Source organism: Malus sylvestris, chromosome 1, assembly GCF_916048215.2.
Source record: "Malus sylvestris chromosome 1, drMalSylv7.2, whole genome shotgun sequence".
Lineage (NCBI taxonomy): Eukaryota > Viridiplantae > Streptophyta > Magnoliopsida > Rosales > Rosaceae > Malus > Malus sylvestris.
The window spans coordinates 20,748,630-20,775,314 of NC_062260.1; the positions used below are offsets into that span (position 1 = coordinate 20,748,630).

Here is a 26,685-nt window from a genome sequence, read left to right on the forward strand (position 1 = left end):
TGAGCGAGCTTGCTGTAACATGTTTGAGGTCAAGTGGGGAGGAAAGGCCTTCCATGGAAGAAGTAGCTGCGAAGCTCAAGGGAGTAGCGCAGACTGTTAGAAACCGTTAAAAAGCATAGAAACTGTTAGAATATTTTCAAGTTTTTAACACATTACATAAACCACTCAACTCGATTAATAACTATAACCTTGGCAAGACAAGCCTACTAACATCTGCACACTACTCAAACCCTAGCTCTCTCTCTCTCTCTCTTATTTCTTCTCAACTTTTTTTCCAACGTAAAGCTGGACAAACTCTTATTTCCTGGGTAATTGTAAAGTGTGGCAGCTGCACCTATTTATAGAATTCGGATCCTCTCCGGATCCTCTTTGTGAGAATCTCGGAGATTTGTAACTCATGTTCGTTCATCGTACATCGTGCGGTTAATTTTCATCAAATATTGTTTGTGTTCAATTTTAAATAATAAAATTTAAAATGATTTTTGACCGCACGATGTACGATGAATGACCACAATAAACAGATTCCCGAGATCCTCACAAAAAGGATCTGGAGAGGATCCTTATTCCTATTTATAATTCACTAAACTTAGTGACCAAGTAAGACAATAGTAATAAAATAATATGTAAATTATAGACTAAACCTAGGTACATCTATCCCCACTGAAATATGTCAAAATTAACTAGCAACATCAAAGAAAGAACAAATGTTGCCACGTCCAGTGTAGGTCTCCACCTCCAACCTTTGCCGGACTTACAAATCCTACTAATTTGCATGAAGCAATGAAGCCACCTCGAGCTATAAATAGCTTAAAAAACAACATAATTGTAAACATAAAGATAGGTGATTCAATGGTTAAAAACCATGTAAACCGCTTAGACATGAAAAAATAAAAAGTATATGAAAATTAAGGACTGACTTGAGCTTGGAGTTCACAGAATACTTTTAATAGTAAATGTTGTGTTGGATTGAGTTCCTTGTAATGATATATCTCTTCTCTGCACAAATAGCACAATGGCAAAAATGGTAGTTTATTTAAAAAATGAAAAAAAATTAAATACAGTGAACGATGCTAAGATGAATAAAACTGAAACCCTAGACAACAAATTGATAGCTAGGAAGAAAGGAAAAAAAAACATGCATGAATAAAATTTTGACCACCCTTAATTTATAATTAAGCTAAGCAAATACACAACAAGCTCAACACAATCACAACAATAAGAATTTTCAAATGGTTAAATATATATCACAAAGAAAAGCACATGCATCTAGAGAATTGAATATTATTATCACTACTGTGAATTCAATTTCATTTCAAGCTACTATCTAATAAAACCTTTCAGTCAAGGTTTCTGTAAGTTAATTTTAATTTTATTATCAAAACTATTTTTAGTAAATTTTCTTTACATCCTATTACAAATTATTACATCTACTTGGATTTTAATATGCACTGAAGAAATTAAAGTCCTTACATCACAATCTGAATTGAGATCTAGTTCATTGAATCACTATACAATGCGGGGAGAGGCTACCCTGCTCTTGTGGTCTCGTCCCTTCGGGGGATTGAACGTGCCTCCTCCCATTGGATACTGGAGGTGAAGCCCTACAACGCTTAGGACTTCGGCTGTCATGAGGACTCGTTGATCTTCTCTCCAAACTCCTTTCTCTCCTCATGGGTGATCGCTAATGACTGCACATTAGGAAAAAAATAAACGAGTTTCAGCAAAATACCCAGACAAATAATCTGCACACATAGCAATTCGATGTGAAGAACAAAGTGCCGGTTGTCAACTACCTGACACACTCCCCCTCCTCCTTTTTCCGGCCTTGGGACCGGCAGTGTAAGATAAACTTACACAGGCGGATTTATTAAAAATGTGGACTATATTATAAAAATTTACTACTATAACCTCATTCACTTGAGAAAGCATTACACAGAAATCCAAATTCACCCAGCAAAAATGTGTCTTCTATTTTAGTTGTACCCTCATATCCCACATTCCCGCTCCAAATGCGTAAGAGCCAGTTTGGTGGGTTTTCCTTCATATTAGCCTAATCTTGTGGGCTCCTAGTTTTCCAGAATCCCGGTTTCTCACGTTCAGTTGTTATGAATCCATAACTTGTAACTGTGTCTGATCACGTAAATAATCTCCGATGATATTACCTCTCTCAAGTCTTTGGTGGTATTGCAAAACTAATATCATCATCTATAGCAGTCTGTTGTAGTCAAAGTGTCGCAGTAGTTTCTTAGCCATGCAGAAGCAGATTTGAGGATACGAAGTTCACCATTGAGGAGATCCTGAGCCATTTGCCTCCGGATAGAAAGTCTTTCACAAGTAACTGGAGAACTTATAGGTCCCAAAGACTATGCACACACTCAAGAAGCACAAAAAGGAGTTACTACATTTGTAGTCAGATGCAACATTATGTAAACCATAGAAATGATTATATTAAAATTCCACTCTCTTCATATGTTTATTAATGCTTCCCAAACGCCTAAGACTTCTCCAGTTATAAAATTCCTCAACTTCATTAATATCTCAACCAAAATGAGTATGTTAGAACACGTCAATTGATTCAATCTGCGTATGCTTAAGAATTCCTTCATTCAAAAGAACCGTAATTGGTGTATGCTCTTGTGAATTAATGCATTATCATAGAAAATAATGAACTCTTGTTTAACTTAGCTTAAACAAGTTCTGTAAACGAAGGGGGTAAAAAGTTAGCATCTTTACCTTGATAGATGCATCACAATCGTCAGCTAATTGGGTTAATTTTGATAACAACATCTGATGTGCTTCAATCTCTCTGCTGCTGTTTATTAAAGGACGTCGAGCCAATCGACCATCATGTTCTGCAGCTTCCTTGGCCAGGTCACTAAGTTCTGAATATTAACTTAAGAAACAATCAATAAACTATTTGCAGATGAGTCATCAGGTTAAATGAGCTCAGAAGCATATTAAGCAATGCATGCGAGTAAGTTAACATGAAGAGAAATACACCTTGAGGAGAGGCGCAACATAGAACACGAGCAAAAGCACGAAGTGACTGAGGAATTCCTTTCCCTTTTCCACTACCAGACCTAACTTCCCTATGTCATCGTACGATTATTGTAATCAGTAAAAGATTTTCATCGCAAGATATCAAGTCATCACGCAGATAAATGCATTAATTAAACAAGACTGGAAATGGAACAAAAGAAACAGAATATTTGACTTCACAGAGTACCACTAGATACGGGGGATAAAGGCCATCATGTAGGCAAAGGAACAAAAATAGGGGAAAAAAGGAAATAAAAGAGATATAGTGCATCACTACCAACTTGATAGTGAAAGAATCCATTGAAGAGTCGAAACCATTGACATCATTACTGATTGGTCTGTGATGTCTCTTCAAAAGTTCCCACTTCATTTCACGAAGGACGTCATGGTGAGGTATATTGACCTGGATCTCGACCTGAAAATAGACCAAAGGCATCCATAACATTTACAGATTACATATAACAAAACCATCATCTGGAAAGAAATGATGTAGAACGTGTATTCAGTATCTTACTAATTAACACTGGATGACAGATAATTAAGTGGCTTGAGTCTTCAAGCAAACTTACTGAACAAAGAGATTATAAATACTCAACTAATTGCAATTACTATGCTCCCATGAAAGACATCCAACTTATCAAAGAGGTTTTTAAGCAAGTGCTAGATCAAAAGTAGTCTTGTTCATGGAGTCAAAGGGAAAATAGTTTTGTTACCAAAAACAAACTTCTAGTCAAAGTGTTAAATCAAACTAAGAAGTGTGAATTAAGCAACGGAAACGTTCTCCCAACATAACAAAGCAATCATTGTGACTATAGTGAACAGAAATCCAAGACTGACCTGGTCGTGGATGTTGGATGAAAGTGTAAACCCATAGTCAAGAAGCAGGGTAGCATTTGAAAATTTTCCGTATCTTATCAGTACCTATACAAATATACAAATCGCAGTTCAGAGTTACAACTTTAAACAACCACTTCTGCAATATAACCATAGTCACGAACTGCTCCAGAGGATGCTTCCATGTACCATCCATTCATACTAATAATAGGAAACCCCAAACTTCCAGTAATTTCTAAATATTAATTCCACAGCATATCTCAAGCAATATTGTGCTTTTTACTCTAACATAGACCCTGTGTTCATGTATTGTGATCCGTTATCTGTTAACACACAATGACCACTGAGGAATAAAAAGTTTTACTAATTCTTTGTCATGAAAATTTCAAACCCAACGAGAGACATCTAAAACGAAAATGAGTGAAAATGTTAATGAGTCGTCTACAAAAACAAAAATTGATCAAATGTTTCAAAACAAAAATGAAATTCCAAAGGGTGCCTGTAATTTTAAATAGGGGAAAAAAGCCATCTTAATTAAGTAGCATCTAACCTGTTCACCAGGAGCATAATTGCGGTCAGCAATGACCTGCCCAGATAAAGAACAGGCATGGAAAATCAAGAACATTGTTCACACATATCCCTGATATGTATAAATTTTAAAGGGAGCTAAAAACTGCAAATACAAGTAGCATAGCATCCCAATAATTGAACTAATATAAAGCAATAAAAACATAAAAAAGACTCAATTTCCATAAGAGTGCGGAATGAAGGGGAGAATATAAAATTCTTGTACTCCTATAACCAAATCAAGATGTGAGATAGAGAATCAAAACGCAGAGAGAGAGAGAGAGAGAGAGAGAGAGAGAGAGAGAGAGAGAGTACCTCTGAGAAATGTTTGTCGTTGTCACTCAACACTAATGATTCTGAAGTGCCGTCATGATTCAAAAAATCAGCAAATGGGATCTATAAAATAAATTGAAAATCCAAAAATTCATAAGTAAAAAGGAAATAATTGAACTTCCATCATAAAGCTCATAACACTATTTACAACAGAATCTTTATAAACGTGTTACCAGGGAATAACCCTTCATGCTTCCCCATGCTCGAGAAGTAACTGCGAAATCCACTGCGAACCAGTGAGAATAAGTTGTATAGATCTTTAAGAGATGCAACTGCTGCAACTAATAATATCTAGAATAGTTTGTATCCAGGAATCATATAAAATCGGAATGAATAGGTATATAGGTAAATGGAGATATAACTAACTAAACTATATGAAATTGGATTCCATTGAACATCTACACCGATGCTGGCATTCATTCATTTTATTCAAAAAATTGGAATTAAGTACAATTGAAGCAAATTATTTAGACAGTTCAGGACGTGAAAATGCTTTAAAATGGAGAAGCTCACCTAAAGCATATGCGTGCATGAAATCCTTATAGGTGATACTTTTGGACATTTCAGGGAAGTTCTTGAGAGCCTGAAAATATGTCGTAGCAATAATTAGAATCTAAAAGTTAATAACTACGAAGTGATTGACAATCATCTCATATCTCAGGTAAGTATTGACTTGATTAAGTTTCAAAAGTTATTAAGTTGACGGGACCCCCACTATTCCAAATTCTGAAGAATGTGTGCCACCAACAGTTGATGGGTTACTCTGGTTGATTAATTTTGCCAGAACATTCAAGATAAAGGGACATTGAATTACATGCCACCAACAGTTTAAATCCCGAGTTGAGATGATGATATTAAACTTAAAGCATATACATGGCAGAGGTTCACGCATGAACGTCCCAAAACCATTAACCAGTGTATAAAACAATCAAGTACTTACCGTCCTAATTGCCAAAAATTCCTTTTTGATTTGAGATCTTTGATTAATTGTTTCCTGATATACAGAGCTTTGGCGAATCAGCTCCAGCTCATCGTCACTCCAAAATATCTAAGAATATACAAACAACATCCAAGTCAATAACAGCAAATTCTTGCCATTCAAAAAAATGTGTACAACCAAACAAATCAACTACATGTAAGAACCATTGCTCAGTTAAATTCTTTTCCATTCATGTTCAACACATGCTGTCTGAATTGACCGTCTAACAACATAACCTACCAAATTATCTCTAGGAATGCAAATGATAATATCGTATAACACTCACCGTGCAATGCATCTCCTCCGGGCGAGGAAGCCAGCGAATGTAAGGGGCCCACCTGGAATCCTGCATAAACAAAACCCTCAAACTCCACAGAAAAAATATTTCCACAACATAGTAATTAAACTAGAACAGCAATCTACATTGCCCATTCTCTGCTCAAACAAAACGACAGTGGCAAGCTTTGCAGCATCGCCAACTCCATCACTCAACAAATCTTTCAGTTCCGGAACGAGATCATCCGGAGCTAGTTGCTGCAATTATCCACCAAAACAAAGCCTCTTAAATCATATATTAACAATTTAAACTGTGATTAATAATGTGATTAAAGTCTTAAATAATTTGGGTTAAGATTTACCACTCTGTACGGAACCTTCAAAACGCAATCTCCAGCTGTTATGCTCTTTGAAGCAAAAAGAGAAGTTCCGTACGCCGATTTCCCAATTGAAAGTGCCGACGAAATCTCGGCGCCGGCCTTCCGCTCCAGCCACGGCAAGAAGTCGTCGGATTCGACCTGGTAGAGAACGATGAATTGTTAGCAGGAGTTTGATATGTTTCGGTTTTTCCCGTGATTGTGAAATTCTCTGTTTGGCTTTTGGGATACCTTGGGTTGGGACAAGGAGTGGAAGTTCAGCTTGATACTTGGAGTGTAGGAGAGGCTGAGATGTTGACGGCGGAGACGCCATCGGATTTTTCGCGCTCCCAGTAGCATTGCGGTGCGGGATTGGGACGTCGCCGCTTTGAGGAGAGTGTTGGCTTGGCGCTCGACTGTCGTATCCACGCGGGGAAGGTGTGGGGAATTAGTCCGCGGCTGGAATAATTTTGATTTCTGGTTTGAAAGGGACCGGAATGTGGAATTACGGTGTTTGCGTGGGGTATAAACTGATTAGCTGTTGTTATAAACTTATAATGCTCCTCAACGTTTGGATAATCTTTAATATTCAATTATTGTAATGAAGTTATTGATGTTCAAATAATGGTTCAGAGAATCTAAAGACCATAAGAAGCTTAATTGTGGGAGAACGATCTCCCTTTACAGTTGGGTAGAGTCCCATGTTTTCGTCTACGGCCAATGTGGGACTCTTATAACTTTACTTTTATGTTGACACGTGTTACGTTGTGGTTGATTTCTTAGTTGGTGAGAAACTCATGTTCTTCGGCAGGTGTGCCTCAGCACAAACCCTTCAGTACTTAGAAGTTGATCGGTACTTAGAAGTTTGTAGTGTGATGAAGTATGGTACAAATAGTGTTCCCCAAGTTCCTGAGAGAGAAAAAACATTCTCGGTTAGAGACTTGCAAAATCTAACTAAACTTTGTAGTGTAATAACTAAACTTTTGAGTACCGAACTAACTCTTCCCTAATATGAATTGGCGTGATTCAGCAAGAAGAGGTGAATCGTCAATAACATATTTCAACCGCATTGCATGTTCCTGACCATCTTGTTCCACTGCTTCGACAAGACCATTAACAATGAATGATAAAATTACCATATGATCAAATGCAATACAAAGATCAAATACGAAATTATCTTCAAAACATTATCTACTCAAAGAAGGAAATGAAACAACAAACAAATTGCACCGTAACTACATTAGTTCATCATCTTTAAATAACGTCATAGTTAGATCCACAAAATCGTCTATCTCCCATACTCCTACAGTCATATGGTTTCAGATTTGGGTGATTTTTTATCAAAATGATCTTTGAGACAAGACCTAAAAGATAGACGGTACATATTGTTAAAATATATTACAAAGTGGGTCTCATAAAAACTTGTGTGAGTTGTGTAAAAAAAGTGGTATGCACTTCCTTTCGTTTTGGGGAGGATAGGGTGGAGAAGTTTGCTATTTGGTGGATTGGAAGAGTTTGCTAATACTACTCTTTTGTCAGTAAATTTATCTGTTCTGTTGCTTGCTTTTGAACGAAATTAGCAAACAAATACTATGTACATAAGTTTAGGATGGTGATTCTTTCTGATAAACCTACATTTCCTCCAGGACAGCACACCACTCCATGTCAGCAATCCATGCAGTTCGAACTACCTGAGCCATGTCCTGCTAAGCCGTGTGCTGCTGACTTGAAATGATTATTCTAAATGGAAGCCATGAAACCTTGTCGAAGATGCTGATGAAGATGGACAGAAGAATATTGTATAAAGCTGATGAAGATGGACAGAAGAATATTGTAATAAACTCACACAGCTAGACAAACACTTTCTGGTAGTTGTTTATTGCATGCGTGTATGTAAATCTTGTATAAAGAACATGCTGCTGTTGAAGAGCAGTGAGGATTGAATTCAATTGAGTTGAGTTTATGAAATCAGTCTCTATAAACATAGTTTAAACCATATCATGGTATCAAAGAGCTGAAAGTCTCACGACACAACCATTTTTTTTTCCCATGGCTTCTCAATCTACTTCTCTGTCCATCCCATATGCCTCATATCTTCTCACCATCAAACTTGATCGTACCAACTACCCCGTTTGGCAAGCTCAAATGCTTCCACTTCTTCGTAGCCGAAACCTTGTTTCCTTTATCGATGGAACCAGTCCATGTCCTTCTGTATTCTTGAAAGATGCGGATGGTAACCTCACTGACACAGTCAATCCTGCGTTTGACATCTGGGTTCAACAAGATGCCACAGTCCTGTCGTGAATTAACTCCTCCGTTCACCCCACTATTCTTGCTGCCTTAATTGGGAAAACTAGCTCCCATTCTGCCTGGACGACCTTACGTGACCGCTATGCTTCGCAGTCCACCGGTCGTCTCCTTCAGCTTCGAAGTGAGCTGATGAATACTCATCGAGGTGACTCTTTTATTTCTGACTTCTTGGATAAGATTAATTGTCTTGCCGATACTCTCTCTCTGGTGCTCCCGTTTCAGATTCGGACATCATTGCCATCATTCTTAATAATGTTGGTCCTGCTTATGAAAGCACGGTTGCCTCAGCCCAAGCCCGTGACGAGGCGATTACCTACAGTGCTTTGGAAGCACTCCTTCTTGGTGCTGAACGCCGCCAGAAAATGCATTCTGCTTTCACTGCAGATACCGGCCCTACTGCATTTGCAGCCACCCGTAATGGTGGTCGTCCATCTCCTCCCTTTAGAGGCCGTGGCTCCTCCTCCGGGTTTCGAGGTCGTGGCAATGGCGGTCGTAGCTCATTTTCCCGTCACGGATCATCCCATGGCTCTCCATCTCGCCAACCTGATGGCCTTCTTGGTTCTGCTCCCTCTCAGACCTCATTTCCTAATGGCAGACTTCAATGCCAAATTTGTACTCGCTATGGCCATTCCGCAATTGACTGCTACAACCGTCTTAACATGTCCTATGAAGGGCGCGTTCCAGCACCAAAGCTTCAGGCTTATGCTGCCAGTGCTCCCACCATCCAGAATTGGCTTTTCGATTCTGGAGCCAATGCCCACATAACCAATGATCCTGCTCAGGTGACGAATGCTCGACCATATCATGGTACTGATCAAGTGAATGGTGTCGTTGGAGGAACAGGTTTGAAAATCTCTCATGTTGGTAACACTTGCATTCGTACACCCCAAGCCCTTTTTCATCTCCCAAACACATTACTTTGCCCTAATGCATCCACTAATATCATTTCCATTCATCGCTTCACCACTGATAATAATTGTTCTCTAACTTTATTCCCACACGCCTATCGTGTTCAGGACCTTCACACGAGGAAGATGCTTTTCCACGGCCGGAGTAACAATGGGTTCTACCCCTTCTCAACAGTTTCATCATGCACTAAAGGAGTCTCTGTATTCATAGGTGCTAGGGTGTCCAATTCCATTTGGCACTCTAGATTAGGTCATCCATCTTCTCATGTTTTGAAAAGTTTAATTTCTAGCAATAAGTTGCCTATCAATGGCGTTGTAACAAGAGCATTTTGTCAGTCCTGCCCTCTGGGCAAAAGTCACAAGTTACCTTTTAGTTTATCTACTTCAAAATCGTCATTTCCTTTGCAATTGGTCCATTCAGATGTATGGACTTCTCCTACTGTTTCAATTAATGGATTTAAATACTATGTGGTTTTTATCGATGATTTCTCTCGATATTCTTGGTTGTATCCATTAAAATTCAAATATGATGTCTTTTCTACATTTGTTGCTTTCAAGAAATTAGTTGAAAATATGTTTAATACCACCATTAAATTTTTTCAAACTGACGGGGGAGGTGAGTATCTTAGTCACAATTTCAAAGCTTTCTTGACTCATCATGGTATTCATCATCGCTTATCTTGCCCACATCATCCCGAACAAAATGGAATTTCAGAGCGTAAACATCGCCATCTTGTTGAAACTGGCCTCACTCTTCTTGCCCATTCCTCATTGCCCACATCATTTTGGGATGATGCCTTTCATACCGCCAATTATTTGATAAATCGTTTACCCACTAAGGTTTTACATAATGACTCTCCCTTTCAAAAACTCTTTCACAAATCTCCTCAATATGATTTCCTAAAGGTTTTTGGGTGTGCATGTTTTCCATATTTTCGACCATATAATAGTAATAAACTTCAGTTTCGTTCCAAACGTTGTGTTTTTCTTGGCTACTATTTAAATCACCAAGGTTATAGATGTCTTGACATGTCTACAGGAAAATTTTTTGTGTCTCGTCATGTTGTATTTGATGAAACTTGTTTCCCATATAAAGAATCCATTACTCCCGTGTCTCCATCACCAACCATTTCCACCGACACTATGACACTAGACATAGGTCCATCCCTCCCATACCGCCCACAGTCACCTCCCATCCCTCCTAACCCTACTCCACCACCTTTACCCTCAACCGTCACTCCCACGCCTACCCCTCCCTTAATATTACCTATCCCTACTCCTCCTATATCCACTCCTCTAGGACCCACGAATGCAAGTCACATTCCTTCTACATCCTCTTCTTCTCAGAGGATCCTTCCACCTACTCATTCTATGACCACACATGCCAAGGATGGGATTCACAAACCTAATCCCAAATATGCATTTACTTCTACTGTCACTAATCCTGTGCTTGAGCCTACTTGTTTTACCCAGGCTAACAAATCTCCAGAATGGCGCCAGGCAATGGCAGAAGAGTTTAATGCCCTCCTACGCACTGGAACATGGTCATTGGTTCCCTTTGTTCCCTCCATGAATGTGCTTCCCAATAAATGGGTATATCGGATCAAACGACATTCTGATGGTTCAATACAGCGGTATAAGGCTCGATTAGTCGCCAATGGCTACCACCAACAAGATGGTATTGATTATGACGAGACGTTCAGTCCAGTAGTTACTCATGCAACCATTCGCCTCGTCCTCTCAGTTGCTCTTCACTTCAACTGGCCTATCAGACAACTTGATGTTCAGAATGCTTTCTTACATGGTTCTTTAGCAGAGGTTGTTTATATGCGGCAGCCTGTAGGATTTGTGGACTCTCAGTTTCCAAATCATGTATGTCGCTTGCACAAATCACTATATGGTTTCAAACAGGCACCCTGTGCCTGGTTTCAATGTTTCTCCCACCATCTTGAAGATCTAGGGTTTCAAGCATCCCTCGCAGATTCGTCGTTGTTCACATATTTTCATGGGTCCACTGTTATTTACTTATTGATCTACGTTGATGACATCCTTGTTACAGGTAATAACCCTTCTCATATCTTTCAGCTTATTCAACGACTTGGTCACAAGTTCTCCATGAAGGACTTAGGTCATTTGCATTATTTTCTGGGCATGGAAATTCAGCGGACACCCACTGCCATGTATCTTACTCAATCCAAGTACATCCTGGACCTTCTCAAAAAGACAAATATGTGTGATGCAAAACCTTTCACCACTCCCGCTACCACTGGACGCAAGTTAAGTCTCTATGAAGGTGAACCTTTATCTGATGGCACACTGTTTCGGAGTATCGTTGGCGCTCTCCAATACCTTCTCTTCACGAGACCGGATATTGCTTTCGCCGTCAATCAGGTCTGTCAATATATGCATTCTCCCACCACTACTCACTGGGCTGCTGTAAAACGCATACTTCGATACTTGAAAGCCACTCCTGATCACGGCATTGTTTATAAACCTAGTTCTCTCACCCTCACTGCCTTTGCTGATGCCGATTATGTCGGGGATCCTGACGATCAGCGCTCAACTGGGGGCTATTGCATTTTTCTGGGTGATAATCTCGTCTCTTGGAGCTCCAAGAAACAGCGCGGGGTGTCTCGATCCAGTACTGAGGCCGAGTACAAACAGCTGGCTTATACGGCAGCCACTTTATCTTGGTTCCGCCATATCTTTCGTGACCTGCACCTTTCTCTTTCTCCACCACGGTTGTGGTGCGACAATATCAGTGCCCTTGCTGTTGCCTCTAATCCTGTATATCAGGCGCGAATGCGACACGTTGAAGTTGACTACCACTACGTTCGCGAAAAGGTCGTCCGCAAAGAACTACAAGTTGGCTATGTTGCCACTGCTGATCAAATTGCAGACTTTCTCACCAAAGGTCTGTCCTCTCCTCGTTTCCGCTATCTACTCTCCAAGCTTCCCGTGCGTCCACGCCCGCTTCGCTTGCTGGGGCGTGATAAACCTACATTTCATCCAGGACAGCACACCACTCCATGTCAGCAATCCATGCAGTTCGAACTACCTGAGCCATGTGCTGCTAAGCCATGTGCTGCTGACTTGAAATGATTATTCTAAATGGAAGCCATGAAACATTGTCGAAGATGCTGATGAAGATGGACAGAAGAATATTGTATAAAGCTGATGAAGATGGACAGAAGAATATTGTAATAAACTCACACAGCTAGACAAACACTTTCTGGTAGTTGTTTATTGCATGCGTGGCTTTTATTATTGCATGCGTGTATGTAAATCTTGTATAAAGAACATGCTGCTGTTGAAGAGCAGTGAGGATTGAATTCAATTGAGTTGAGTTTATGAAATCAGTCTCTATAAACATAGTTTAAATTCTATCACTTTCAATGTGTCCTGAAGTTCTTTTATATGAAATTTGACTTATTTGTTGGAGTTTGGCTTTCTATAGTATGCTTCTATCATACTTGGACTGCATACTGCTGCTATATTGTTGTGAAAGATTCCCTGTAGTTGCAGCTGCATTGCTTCCATATATACGTTGGTTCTACTAAATTTCTAACAACTGCTTGTGAATTCCTGATAAAATGGTTATTGAAACTCATTTATTTGAGTTGGTACCGCGAACTGTTTCCTTCAGCTATACCAAATGAATAGCAGTTCGATTGTTTGGTATTATCTAATGCTGAATTCTTTATTGATGGCGGAGTAAATTCGAGTTTCAGCTGAGACTTCAAGAGCTTATAAAGTTGGTACGAGCTGAAAATAACTGGCAAGCGATCACAATGGGGAACTACTCATATGAAAGAATTACAGCGGGTCCTTGTAACAGTAGCTTAGAAGAGTACTACAGACTGTGCTACATACACGGTGATCCATTTTTGCTTTGATTGGGAAAATTCTTTTGCGGAGTACTTTGATTCTTTGGCATCGTTTTTGTTGGAATGGACATACAGATATTTTAGAGAAGTAAAAAGTTAAAAGAAAAAGATTTAGAGACTATGGTCTCTGTTTTCCTCAACTCCTGTGGGAATGAGCTGAATAGGACAATGTTTTAAATGGTACCTACGTTTAGTTGAACTTATAACTATGTAGGAAAATTGTTTTGTTGAGCACGAACTAGCACAGATTTGCCTGCATCATCTTTTTGTGGTGGTAGTTTCTCACAGATTGATTTTTGTCTCTGTTAGTCATGCAGCCTTCAACATTCCATTAAGAAATCCGTAAATGTTATTATGTTTTGAATCTATTGATTGATATACAGGACTAGCTTTTCAAGAATAGACTCATTACTAGCAAAAGTTGCCCGCGCAATGCTGCGGGTTTTAAAACCGTACAAAACATGTTGAAAGTTCTAAATATATACGATAGACAATATTATTTAGGAGTAATTAGGTTTTCATCCTTATTTTTACTACTCTATTGATTAAAACCTTATTACTTTTCAATTTTTGATCAAGGTCCTTTGTATTAATAATATCATTAATTATTTCAATAATAAAATATTAATTATTTCTAAATATATTCATTTAATATTAAAAATGTTACAATTAGTATATTTATATTTATGGCTAAATTTTTTATCATATATTTTTATTTTTAGTTTGTACCCATTTTTAATTTGCAACCCTTTTTTAATTTGTACCAATTTTCCTTTCAATTTTAATTTGTACCCATATATTAATTTCTTTTTGTGCCCATATTTTTTAAAGTTTTATTTGTATTGTACCCATATTTTTTTATTTATTTGTACCCATTTTTATTTTTGCTAAATGTACCCATTTTGAAGAATGTACCCATGTTTTGATACAATAATTTTTTGGTTATTTTTTATGAATGTACCCATGTTTACACACACACACACACAATAGTATATTTATATTTTAATATTTTTAATCCCACAAATTATGGTTTTTTATTTAAAATCTCATTACTATAAACAACTATAAATTTTAATTTTTAATTTAAAAAATATAGTAACGTACATAGAAATAAATTATCAATTAATTTTAGGGACTTGGATCAAAAATTGAAAAACAACAAGGTTTCAGTCAAAGATTGTGCATAAATAGGGACCGCATCTAAAGTCTCCCTATTATTTACATACATGTGGAAATATATTTACAACCCTATTTACAATAAGAAAAAAATAGGTGTCCAAAAGTGGGGGTTCGTAACATTTTGCAAGTTTAAAGCACTGTTGATCTGCTTATTTTTTCAAAAGGGTAAATCGTCAAAATGGTCCCTGAGATTTGCATAACTCATCACTTTGGTCCCTGAGATTCCAAAACGATAAAAGTGGTCCCTGAGATTTTCCACCATCCATCATTTTGGTCCTTCCGTTAAAAACTCCGTTTTTTAAATTTCAGGTAGACAGGCCATGGGCCCACTCCAACAACACCGATATTATCCGCACTTGGCCACCTGCTCAATCCGTCAGGTGTGGGGTTTTAATACAAAAGGCCTCGGTGTTAGTTATAGTGGGGTAATTCTATGTAAATGGCTTGTTCTCAAGCCTTCTGGCCGATGTGAGACAAATGAATTCTAACACCGTTAAGTGTCCCCGAGGAAGTTTGGGCAATTTCAAAGCTTCGTAACCCAATCGTTTCTTAACCAAATTAGACCCATAATATATCAAAATGAAGATAGGAAGGTGTAGAATAAGATTATACCTATTTCAAAGCCCAATGATTGCTGAAGATGGCTGGAAAATAGCCTCAAAGTTGACTGGTCCGAGTAAAAACTTGAAAACTCGCCGGAAACTGAGTAAACTTTAAACGTTCATAACTTCAATACTCAACGAAATCAAATGATTCAAAAACGAAAATCATACTTCTCGACGAGATGAAGAGAATGCTACCTTTTTTTTTTATGGCTAACTCGCCATGGTTTGGCCGGAAAATGGCTTGAAAGTAGACAATCTCTGGCAATCACTGGGCTTTGAAATAAGTATAATCTAATTTTTCACTTTCTTATCTTCATTTTGATATATTATGGGTCTAATTTGGTTAAGAAACGATTGAGTTGTGAAGTTTTGAAAATTGCCCAAACTTCCTCCGGGACACTTAACGGAGTTTTTAACGGAATGACCAAAATGATGGATGGTGGAAAATCTCAGGGACCACTTTTATCATTTTGGAATCTCAGGGACCAAAGTAACGAGTTATAAAAATCTCAGAGACCATTTTGGCGATTTACCCTTTCCAAAATATTCTAGGTACGTATATACTAATTAGCAGTAACTTTCTTCTTTACAAATCGACACTTGAGAACTTTCTTCTTTTGTTTTCATTTCGCTGTTACAAATCGGAAAAATGAAACTTGTAAATGTAAATAAATGGCAGTTTTACTGTTTTACTGAAAATGAAAGAACGAAATATAAGAACTTGATACGTTGACACGGTTTCTTCAAACACACTAGTACAATCACATAAAAAATGCAATGTTTATGGTGAAAAGCCCAAGTTCCCGCCAGTTTGTCCTCCATACTCTACCCTAATCTTCTAAGGTTTTTAGTTAAACAACTTGCTCCTGTAACAACTATATTAAAGCATAAATATTCATGAAAAATCATCATCAATAGCAAAAAGGCACAAAGTATTTTACAGAATTCTAAAGATCCCTTAAGTGCCTCAAACCCAGGTCTGTCCTCTCTTTGCCTTCCTCCTTCATTACTTTGATTTCTTTTTTTATGCTGGAATTTTTATTTATGGAAATTTAAGGCTTTGAAATATAGTACTGATTTCAGAGCCTTTGGCAATTTACTTGTAAATTGTTAGACTGTTGTACAGAGATTCACACATGAAAATGCTTTAAAACGTAGAAGCTTACCTAAAGCATATGCGTGCATGAAATCCTTAAAGGTGATACTTTTGGACATTTCAGGGAAGTTCTTGAGAGCCTGAAAATATGTCGTAACAATAATCAGAATCTACACGTTAATAATAAAGAAGTGATTAACAATCTTCTCATATCTCAAGTAAGTACTTTCAAAAGTTATTAAGTTAACGGGATGCCCCACTATTCCAAATTCTGAAATTTGTGCCACATTATTAATCTAGTCTTATTTGACTGGTTACTCTGGTTGATTAATTTTGCCAGAACATTCAAGATAATGGGACATCGAATTACATGCCATCAACCGTTTAAACCCCGAATAGAGATGATGATATTAAATTTAAAACATATACACGGCTTAGGTTCAAGCATTAATGTCCCAAAACCATTAACCAAATAATAAAACAATCAAGTACTTACTGTCCTAATTGCCAAAAATTCCTTTTTGATTTGAGATCTTTGATTAATTGTTTCCTGATATACAGAGCTTTGGCAGATCAGCTCCAACTCATCGTCACTCCAAAAACAGTGAATTTCTTGCCATTCAAGAAATTTGTACAAACAAACAAATCAAGTACATGTAAGGACCACTGATCAGTTAAATTCTTGTTTCATTCGTGTTCAATCCACGCTGTCCAAGTTGACCGTCTAACAACATGACCTACCAAATAATCTCTAGGAATGCAAATGATAACTTAATATCATAACACTCACAGTGCATTGCATCTCCTGCGGGCGAGGAAGCCGGCGAATGTAAGGGGCACACCTGAATCCTGCATAAACAAAAACCTCAAACCCCACAGAAAAAATCTTTCCACAACATAGTAAATTAAACTAGCACAGCAATCTACATTGCCCATTCTCTGCTCAAACAAAACGACAGTGGCAAGCTTTGCAGCATCGCCAACTCCATCACTCAACAAATCTTTCGGTTATGGAACAAGATTATCCGGAGCTAGTTGCTGCAATTATAAACCAAATCAAAGCCTCTTAAATCATAAATTAACAATTTAAACTGTGATTGAAGTCTTAAATAATTTGGGATTAAGATTTACCACGCTGCACGGAACCTTCAAAACGCAGTCTCCAGTAGTTGTGCTCTGTGAAGCAAACAGAGACGTTCCGTACGCCGATTTCCCAATTGAAAGCGCCGACGAAATCTCGGCGCCGGCCTTCCGCTCCAGCCACGGCAAGAAGTCGTTGGATTCGTCGACCTGGTAGAGAGCGATGAATTGTTAGCAGGAATTTGAAATGTTTCGGTTTTTTCCGGGATTGTGAAATTCTCCGTTTGGCTTTTGGGATACCTTGGGTTGGGACAAGAAGTGGAAGTTGTGCTTGATACTTGGAGTGTAGGAGAGGCTGAGATGTTGACGGCGGAGACGTCATCGGATTTTTCGCTCTCTCAGTAGCATTGCGGTGCGGGATTGGGACGTCGTCGTTTTGAGGAGAGTGTTGGCTTGGCGCTCAACTCTCGTATCCACGCGGGGACGGTGTGGAGAATTTAGTGGTAAAAAAAAAAAAAAAAGTTATTGTAACTTCAAAAATCTTATCTTACTATTTTTACAAGTGTTTTTTTCTTTTTAAATATTAAAAGTTTGGAGAGTAATTTCAAAAACCCTAGATGACTTCGTCTAAGAATTCAATTGGTTATAGCTCGTGGGACATGTTCTTTTTCTCCGAAGACAATTTGTAGTAAAAAAAAATCTTACCAAGCCATCTAGAGTTATTGGTGTGGTGGAAATACCAAATTCACATCTCTAGTGCATTCTATAGAATTTTTACACAGACAGACATAAGTGACTATATGTACATTAACATTGAATGTGACTGCAAAATTGGCAATATTTGTATTTTGGTGGTAAATTCCGAGCACAACGGGGCAAAAAATTCCCTTGATTGGAAATTATTTCATGTGTATTACAAAATGTGCTACGTACTACAATTTGTATTTGTATTTGTATAAGAGTACTACAGAATGTGCTACGTACAACGTGATCCATTTTTCCCTTATTGGGAAATTCTTTTTTTTTAGTACTTTGAATATGTGCCACAGTTTTTGTTGTAATAGATATACATACTATGGTCTCTGTTTTCTCGAATCTTGTGGGAATCAGTTGGATAGGAAAATGTGCTAAATGGTACCCATGTTTAGTTGAACTTATTAAGATGTAGGAAAGATGTTTTCTGAACACGAATTAGCACATATTTGCCTACATCATCTCTTTGTTGGCAGTTTCTCACAGATTAATGGTCTCTGTTTTCCTCAACTTGGTTTACTGTTGGGGGATTGAAGCATGTACTTATATGCAGAATTACTTTTTAGAATTGATTTTCAAGTTGGTGAACTAATATTTCAATTAATTTACTCTGTACTAGTTTGAGCTGAAAAAACCAAGTCATTTCAAATTGCGGTGAGTTGAATTTAATTGCAAATATCGCACAAAATTTATGGGAATCCATGTTGACGGGCTGTAAACTCAACTTGCTGGGCGAAGCTACTCCACAACTCTAAAGATTCATACATCTGTCACACTATTAAACGCCAAATTCTAGAAATCAATTTCAAATTTCGGAAAGTTTGTCATCAATGTGATATATTTTTTGTAAATGCAGGCGATGTTTTTGCAAGGAACCAGAACTTTGTCATGCTCGAAAGCTCCACTGGATGTCATCGCTCTTCTGCCATGTTTCTGCTTTGATTACTGATCTTTCTGGTTCTCTGTTTCGAAAATTGAAGCATACGAATTTGTTCGAAAAACCCACATATTATAGGCTTGCATTTTAGGTTTCTTCTCCAATTTTGTTTATTCAGATTTTAGGCTTCTTCTCAAATATCTAGGTTTGTTTAAGTTTGTGAGATTTCTGTGTTTGTTTTGTTTTTCTGCAATTGTTTTGGTTTTTGGTTTTGTGGATTTGCTGCTTTATCTGTATTGATCAATTTGAAGATCCCCATTTTGTTTTAATATTCTATGCGTTTTTAGTTACCGGGTTATTTTGGCAATGATATTCGCTTTAGTTTTGTGCCCAGCATTGGGTTTCCTGATAACTTTTAGCAACTTTTACGTATTCACTTTTTTATTCCTCGGATTAAAATCAACTCTTTCAGTACCGTGTTGCATCTTAGGATCTCAAGATTTCTGGTGTGAGTTCACTCAACACCATTTTCAATCTTTTTGAAAAAGAATGAGCATTGCATTGATACTTTGGCTGTGAAACGGAAGGTAGAATCATTAAGGCTTTTTAGCCAAAATAGTCTCTGAGATTTGCATAACACACCACTTTGATCCCTTAGATTGAAAATAGAAATGGTCTCTGAGATTGTCTACTATCCATTATTTTTGTCCTTCATTTTTCGTTAATTGTCCCGGAGCTCTTAGCCTGAAGTTTAGGCAATTTTCAAAGCTTCGTAACTCAATCGTTTCTTAATCAAATTCGACCCATAATATATCAAAATGAAAATAGTAAAGTGTAGAACAATATTATACCTATTTGGAAGCCCAATGGTTGCCAGAGATAGCAGGAAAATAGCCTGAAATGTGACTGATCCGCAGAAAAACTAGAAAACTCGCTTGAAACTGGGTAAAATTTAAGCGTTCATAACTTCTTCAATACTTAACTAAATCAAGTGATTTAAAAACAAAAAGCATACTTCTCAACGAGACTAAGAGAATGGTACATTTCTCGACAGCTAATTTGCCGTGATTTGGCCGAAAAATAACTCGAAATTGGCTAACTCGAGACCAAGATAACCACTTTCGAGCCATTTTTCGGCCAAACCATGACTAGTTAGCCATCTAGAAAGGTACTATTATTTTTTTTCTTTTCGAAAAGTATGATTTTCATTTTTGAATCACTTGATTTCGTTGAGTATTGAAGAAGTTATGAACGTTTAAAATTTATCCAGTTTCCGGCGAGTTTTTCAATTTTCCCGCGGACCAGTCATCTTTCAGGCTATTTTCTGACTTACTCCGCCAACCATTGGGCTTCCAAATAGGTATAATCTTGTTCTACACTTTCTTATCTTCATTTTGATATATTATGGGTCAAATTTGGTTAAGAAACGATTGAGTTACGAAGCTTTGAAAATTACTCAAACTTTCATCTAAGAGTCCCGAGACACTTAATGGAGTTTTTAACGAAATGACCAAAATAATGGATAGTGAACAATCTTAGGGACAATTTCTATTGATTTTCAATCTCAATGACCAAAGTAATGTGTTATGCAAATCTCAAGAATCATTTTGACTAAAAAAACCAATCATTAATGATTAGACATTGGGTTTCAAAATCTTTTGTAATTTCAGCATTGGTTCAAAAAAAAAAAAAACTCCTGTGTAATTTCATTTGGGTCTTCTTCCTTTTAATCTTTCTTCGTTGAGTTTAGTCCTCCAAAATTTTTGATAATTTTTTAAGTTTGAGTTTCTGGGTTTCTCTTAAATTAGAGCTTTTGTGTTGGGTTTCTCTTCATGCCAATTGTCAAATTGTTTGAACCAGTCTGTTGTATAAAGGTTATTGTACGTATATATTTCCCATGTTCCTCTGTTTGTTGTCTGTATAACTACGAATTCATCAATTATCAATCGGGTGGTTCTTCGTTTGTAATTTCATTAATTGGGTCTTACAAAACCTTTTTAATGTCAGACTCTGTAGTTGTTGAGATCAAGGTATAAAATATCGTTGATATCGGAAATATCGGTAGTCCAAAAACACGAAAATTTCGATGGAAATATCGGGATATTATCGATATCGATAAAAATTAAATAAAAACCACGGAAATTGTAAGAAAAACATGGAAATTTTTATTAAAACTTTGCAGGATGTTTATTTAGTCAATTATCTATTAGTTTATCACAAAAACTTGGAAGGAAATGCATTGCATGATAGATATAACTGATTTAAGTTGATTATATAGCGAGCTGGCAAACATTGTGAGTATAAAAAATATGTAGTAATTAATGAAAGAAGTTTAAACACACCATAATCATTTATATATAATGAATTAGTACAATATTTTACACTTTATACATTGCATGGTAAGATACATGAGTGACTTAGAAAGGTCTAAAATATCGATGATATAGGAAATATCGGTAGTCCAAAAACACGGAAATTTCGATGGAAATATCGGGATATTATGGATATTTTAGACCATGGTTGAGATTAGAGAGCTATTTTGCTCTTTATTTTGTTCCTTAATGTCAGGTGATGAGTATTGGAGGGTTTTGATATTTCTACTTGTATGTAAATAGAGTTCTACATGTTTTATAATTTGACATAATATCAAAGGATGTTTGACTTGGACTACAATTGCTAATAGTTTTCACCACAAGGTTACTATTAACAACTTTTTTACCACAGGGCCACTCGTCAACAATCACGCCATAATATTTACAATAGTTAGCTTAAATAAATTGTCGTTCTAGCACTACACTTTCAGTTTTTAATTTCGTATTTTAAATATAAAGAATGTTGAATTTCTAGCTCATTCCGTGTTGGGCCTTTAGAGCAACTCCACATTGGTTGGGCAATTGGGCAATTATTGTCAAAAAACTAGAAAAAGTGCTCCAGCCCAATCCAATTAGTCGGGCAACTAAGTAGGCCCTAGCCCGCCTGACTGATTCATTAGGCGACTTTAGGCCATCTTCAATCGATTCGGCCAGAGGGCCATAGGGTCGAAAATAGCCCTAAATGACACGAGGGCTAGGAAAAAGAGCTTGTGGGCCCCACCAGGCCAAAACCAATCAATCAAGCCACCGGGCTAGCCATCTCCAGCCAGCTAACTAGCCCGATGAGCCAGCCTACTTTTTTTTTTAGGATTTTTTTGCTCAACCCACTTGTTTTTTTTTTTTTTTTTTGCACATCCCACTTTTTTTTTGGATGATTTTTTTTTAAATTTCTAATTTTTTTTTCTACACCATTTCTCACATACTTTTCACCATTTCATACTATTTTACCTCATTTTATTTCAATTCTTCACATTTCATACTGGCCCTTTGGCCCTCTCGGTTGAAGATGGTTTTTTGTCACAGGGTTATGTTTGGCTTATGGTTCTTTGGCCATTCGGTTGGAGATGGTATGAAATATGACTTGACATTGTTCATTAAAATCTTAATTTTTTGGAGGTTATAAGACTAAAACAAGTTTTCTGACCCTCAATGAGTTGGAGATAGCCTTAGCCTGAGTTCTTACTAGTGGTTTGATGATATACTGACATCAGCATGATATCAGCCACGGAAGCCGACGAACGAGACCTCAAAAGAGGAGCGGAGGCCGCGGCAAAGCAAAAGAGAAAGCGGGGAAGCAAATCCAGCGATACTATCTTAACTGCCAAGAAGTCAAAAATGGTTGAAGTAGAATTCCAGGAGCGGGTGGTGACCGATGATAGATATTATAGGTATATGAGGTGGTTAAGTTTGTTTAGATCTGTGAGTGGAGATTATGACAAGTGTCAAGATCTTGTGAGTCTTGTAATAGCTTAGTAGCTAAGCAATGTAATGAGATATATACAACGTATCATTGTAAAAAGATAGTTAACAAAGATATTGATTTTAATATACAAAAGATATACTTCTCTCTCTACAACTATCTCTTCTTCCTGTGTAAGAATATTGTACTTTGTTCTGTTTATATGGTATCATTCGCCTGAAAAGCTTCGTGCTTGACGGTATCTGATCTTGGTTCTTCTGCTTCCACTCAACTGCTTCCATTGACGGTCGTTTCTCTTCTTCTTGGGATCTTGATCGTTCTCTGTTTCCTCGATTGGGTGCTTTCTTTTCTTTGCACACCAAGTGTTTGTTCTAAGTTCTCTGAGAAAATTTTCTTCTGGGTTTTTCTCCTGCGTTGCTACAATGGTGAATTCTGCTCAGTTGCAGATTCTTCAATCTCCCATAATGTCTCTTATCTCAACAGTTTCCTCGTCTGTGACTGTTAAGCTTGATGATTCCAATTATCTCACTTGGAATTTTCAGATCGAGTTGCTTCTTGAAGGCCATGGTCTCATGGGTTTTGTGGATGGGTCACATTCGTGTCCGACTCGGTTTCTGGCATCCAATTCTGCGGATTCCTCTATTTCTTCAAGTGCTGTGTCTTCGACAGTTGAAAGTGATGACTTCAAGGTTTGGAAAATGCATGATCGGGCATTGATGCAGTTGCTTACTGCTACCCTCTCTCATTCTGCTGTTTCTTGTGCAATTGGCAGTACTAGTGCTCGTGATTTGTGGGTTCGCCTCAAAGAACAATTTTCGATTGTCACTCGAGCCACGATTTTTCAGATGAAGTCAGAATTGCAAAACATCAAGAAAGGTTCTGATTCGATCTCTATGTATCTACAAAGGATTAAAGAAGCTCGTGATCATCTTGCTGCGGCTGGTGTTCATTTTGGTGATGATGATGTTGTCATTTTAACCTTGAATGGTCTATCCTCTGAGTATAATACCTTACGGTCAATCATTAGGGGTCGAGAGACTGTGATTTCCATGAAAGATCTTCGATCGTAGCTACTTGCTAAGAAAGCAATGGTTGACAATGTTCCTATTACTCCATTCCTATCTGCAATGGTTGCCAGAAATAATCACAATGACTCGAGGTCTTATGGTGAATCTCCCAAGCCTGACAATTCTTCAAATGGTGTTTCGTATGAAGGTTCTTCTGGGTTCAAGCCAACCTACAATAAGAACAAAAACAAGGGTAAATTTCAGTACAATGCTACAAATCGGTTTGGGAATTCTAAGCCTACCTATGGGAACTATACTGTGAATCCAGCACCTGGAATTCTCGGTACATCTCCACCAAGGCAACAAAGTTTTTCTGGTTCATCTTGTCAGATATGTGGGAAATTTGGTCACTTGGCACCTACCTGCAGGTTTGGAAATATTAATGGTACAGTTTCTGAGGAGTGTCAAATTTGTGGGAAAAAGAATCATGGTGCTAAATATTGCCATTTTCGGAACTCAACTATGTCATCTTCATCTCCTGCAACTCTACATGTCAAATCTACTCAGTCTAGTGAACCAAGTGCTCCTCCTCAACAGTTTTGGCTCACTGATTCATGAGCTTCTTCACACATGACTGCTGATATGAGTAACATGTCACTTGCTTCCCCATATCCCACTAATGAAACGATTCAGACTGCGAGTGGTGCAGGTTTATCAATATCTCATATTGGTTCCTCCACTCTACATACTCCATTAAAATCCTTGCAGCTTAATTCAGTTATATGTGTTCCTCGATTGTCTCAAAACCTATTATTTGTGCATCAATTGTGTCTTGACAATAATTGCTGCCTGATATATGATGCGTTTTGCTTTTGGATCCAGGACAAGGCCACATGGAAGATCCTCTTTCAAGGACGATGCAGTAATGGATTGTACCCCATCCCACTTCCGGTTTCACATAAAGCTATACCTGCACAGATTGCTTATCTTGGACATCAAGTATCCTCTTGCCTTTGGCATAATCGCTTAGGTCATCCCTCCAATTCCATGCTCTCTGTCATGTTAAAGAAATGTCATCTATCCGTGTTACCTGACTCAGTGTCTATGATGTGTCATACCTGTCTAGAAGGCAAATTTTGTAAATTGTCATTTGTTTCTTCTGTATCTAAGTCAATTCATCCATTTCAAGTAGTTCATAGTGATGTATGGGGTCCCTCTCCTTGTACTTCTATAGATGGTTTTAGGTATTATGTGACCTTCATTGATGAATGTACACGCCATTGTTGGCTGTTTCCTATTATCAACAAAAGTGATGTCTTCTCCACATTTGTTGGCTTTTATAACTATATTTCCAATCATTTTGCCACTTCAATTAAAACCTTACAGAGTGATGGTGGGGGAGAGTATCTTAGTAAATCTTTTCAAACATTTCTGTTGGCTAAAGGTGTCACACATCAATTGTCATGCCCCTATACTCCTGAGCAGAACGGTTTAGCAGAGAGAAAACATCGGCATATTCTTGAAACTGCTATAACCTTGTTACAAACAGCTACTTTACCTCCAATTTTTTGGTCCTTTGCATGCCAAACTGTTGTGTACCTTATTAATAGAATGCCATCATCTACCCTACATCACAAATCACCTTTTGAACTCTTGTTTAAAGTTGTTCCAGATATTAATCATCTCAGGATTTTTGGGTGTTCAGTTTTTCCTTTATTAAAACCCTACAATAGCACCAAGTTACAACCTAAAACTACAAAATGCCTTTTCTTAGGTTATGCTTCGAAGTATAAGGGGTTTATTTGTTATGACATTCTTCATGACAAATATTACATTTCAAGACATGTATTGTTTGATGAGTCCGAGTTTCCATATTCCCATTTATCTTTAAAACATCTTGTCTCCACCAATTCTACATCTCAACCTGTTTCTATTTCCTCATCTCCTTCTATATCAATTAATAGGGAGAATCATTTGGTTGCAAACCCGTTCCCTAGGACCATTCCTCTGTCTGATCCTATGTCCTCCAACTTTAATCATCACAGTGGTTCTCACAGTCCTTTCTTGCAATCCATTACTCCATCAACTGCTCATCAATCCCCTGTGGCTCCTGAGGTACCAGCTGGGACATCTTCAGCGACATGTAATGAGTCCCCTTCTGAGATTCCTTGTGAGCATGGTATTGAGATTCAGCATGAGTTTCAACCTGATCATCTGCGGGTTATTCTTCCTATTCCTCCTATGAATACTCACTCTATGCAAACAAGAGCTAAAAGTGGTATTTCAAAGAAGAAAGCTTATATTTCTGTTGTTCAAGATGCTTCCCCAGTGGATTTGTCTCAGACTGAACCGGCTACATATAAGTCCGCTCTCAAGTCTCCTTTGTGGTTGTCTGCTATGCAAGAAGAGTTGCAAGCTCTTACAGTTCAAAACACTTGGTATTTGGTTCCTTTGCTTAAAACCAAGAACTTAATAGGCTGCAAGTGGGTGTTTAAACTCAAAAAACATGCTGATGGGTCTATTTCCAGGTAGAAGGCCCGACTTGTTGCCAAAGGCTTCAATCAAGAAGAGGGCATTGACTATGGGGAAACTTTTAGCCCTGTTGTCAAACCTACCACAGTGCGGTTGGTCCTAGCTTTGGCAACAAATTTTGGTTGGTCTCTACGTCAACTTGATGTGAAGAATGCATTTCTTCATGGCATTATTTAAGAAGAAGTTTATATGTCACAGCCACCTGGCTTTAGTGATCCTCATCACCCCACACATGTTTGTCGATTACATAAGTCCTTGTATGGCTTGAAACAAGC

At 37.7% G+C, this 26,685-nt stretch overlaps 2 protein-coding genes and 1 pseudogene across 22 annotated transcripts in view; 2 read left to right on the forward strand and 1 right to left on the reverse strand.

The window, feature by feature from the left end:
• LOC126614467 (cyclic nucleotide-gated ion channel 1-like) overlaps positions 1–26,685 on the forward strand; it is a 138,105-nt pseudogene that overhangs the window by 51,438 nt on the left and 59,982 nt on the right.
• LOC126596155 (uncharacterized) overlaps positions 1–26,685 on the forward strand; it is a 101,609-nt gene that overhangs the window by 15,784 nt on the left and 59,140 nt on the right. The gene's annotated exons all lie outside the window — the stretch shown is intronic.
• LOC126599678 (ribosomal lysine N-methyltransferase 4-like) lies at positions 1,268–17,759 on the reverse strand. Of its 9 annotated transcripts, none has more exons than XM_050266683.1 (15): positions 17,750–17,759; positions 6,391–6,546; positions 6,176–6,286; positions 6,039–6,098; positions 5,714–5,821; positions 5,287–5,356; positions 4,947–4,999; positions 4,756–4,836; positions 4,424–4,459; positions 3,877–3,960; positions 3,321–3,454; positions 3,001–3,089; positions 2,734–2,882; positions 2,163–2,363; positions 1,268–1,688 (listed from the first exon to the last, which is right to left on the reverse strand). In XM_050266683.1, the coding sequence occupies exons 3-14, from the start codon at positions 6,182–6,184 to the stop codon at positions 2,202–2,204; spliced, it is 1,035 nt and encodes a 344-aa protein (XP_050122640.1). In that variant the 5' UTR covers positions 6,185–6,286; positions 6,391–6,546; positions 17,750–17,759; the 3' UTR covers positions 1,268–1,688; positions 2,163–2,201. The 9 variants fall into 9 exon arrangements, with proteins under 9 accessions (XP_050122640.1, XP_050122083.1, XP_050122158.1 ...); XM_050266126.1 differs by lacking the exon at positions 17,750–17,759 and adding an exon at positions 6,637–6,914; XM_050266201.1 differs by lacking the exon at positions 17,750–17,759 and adding an exon at positions 6,637–6,913 and having other exon boundaries at positions 4,947–4,987.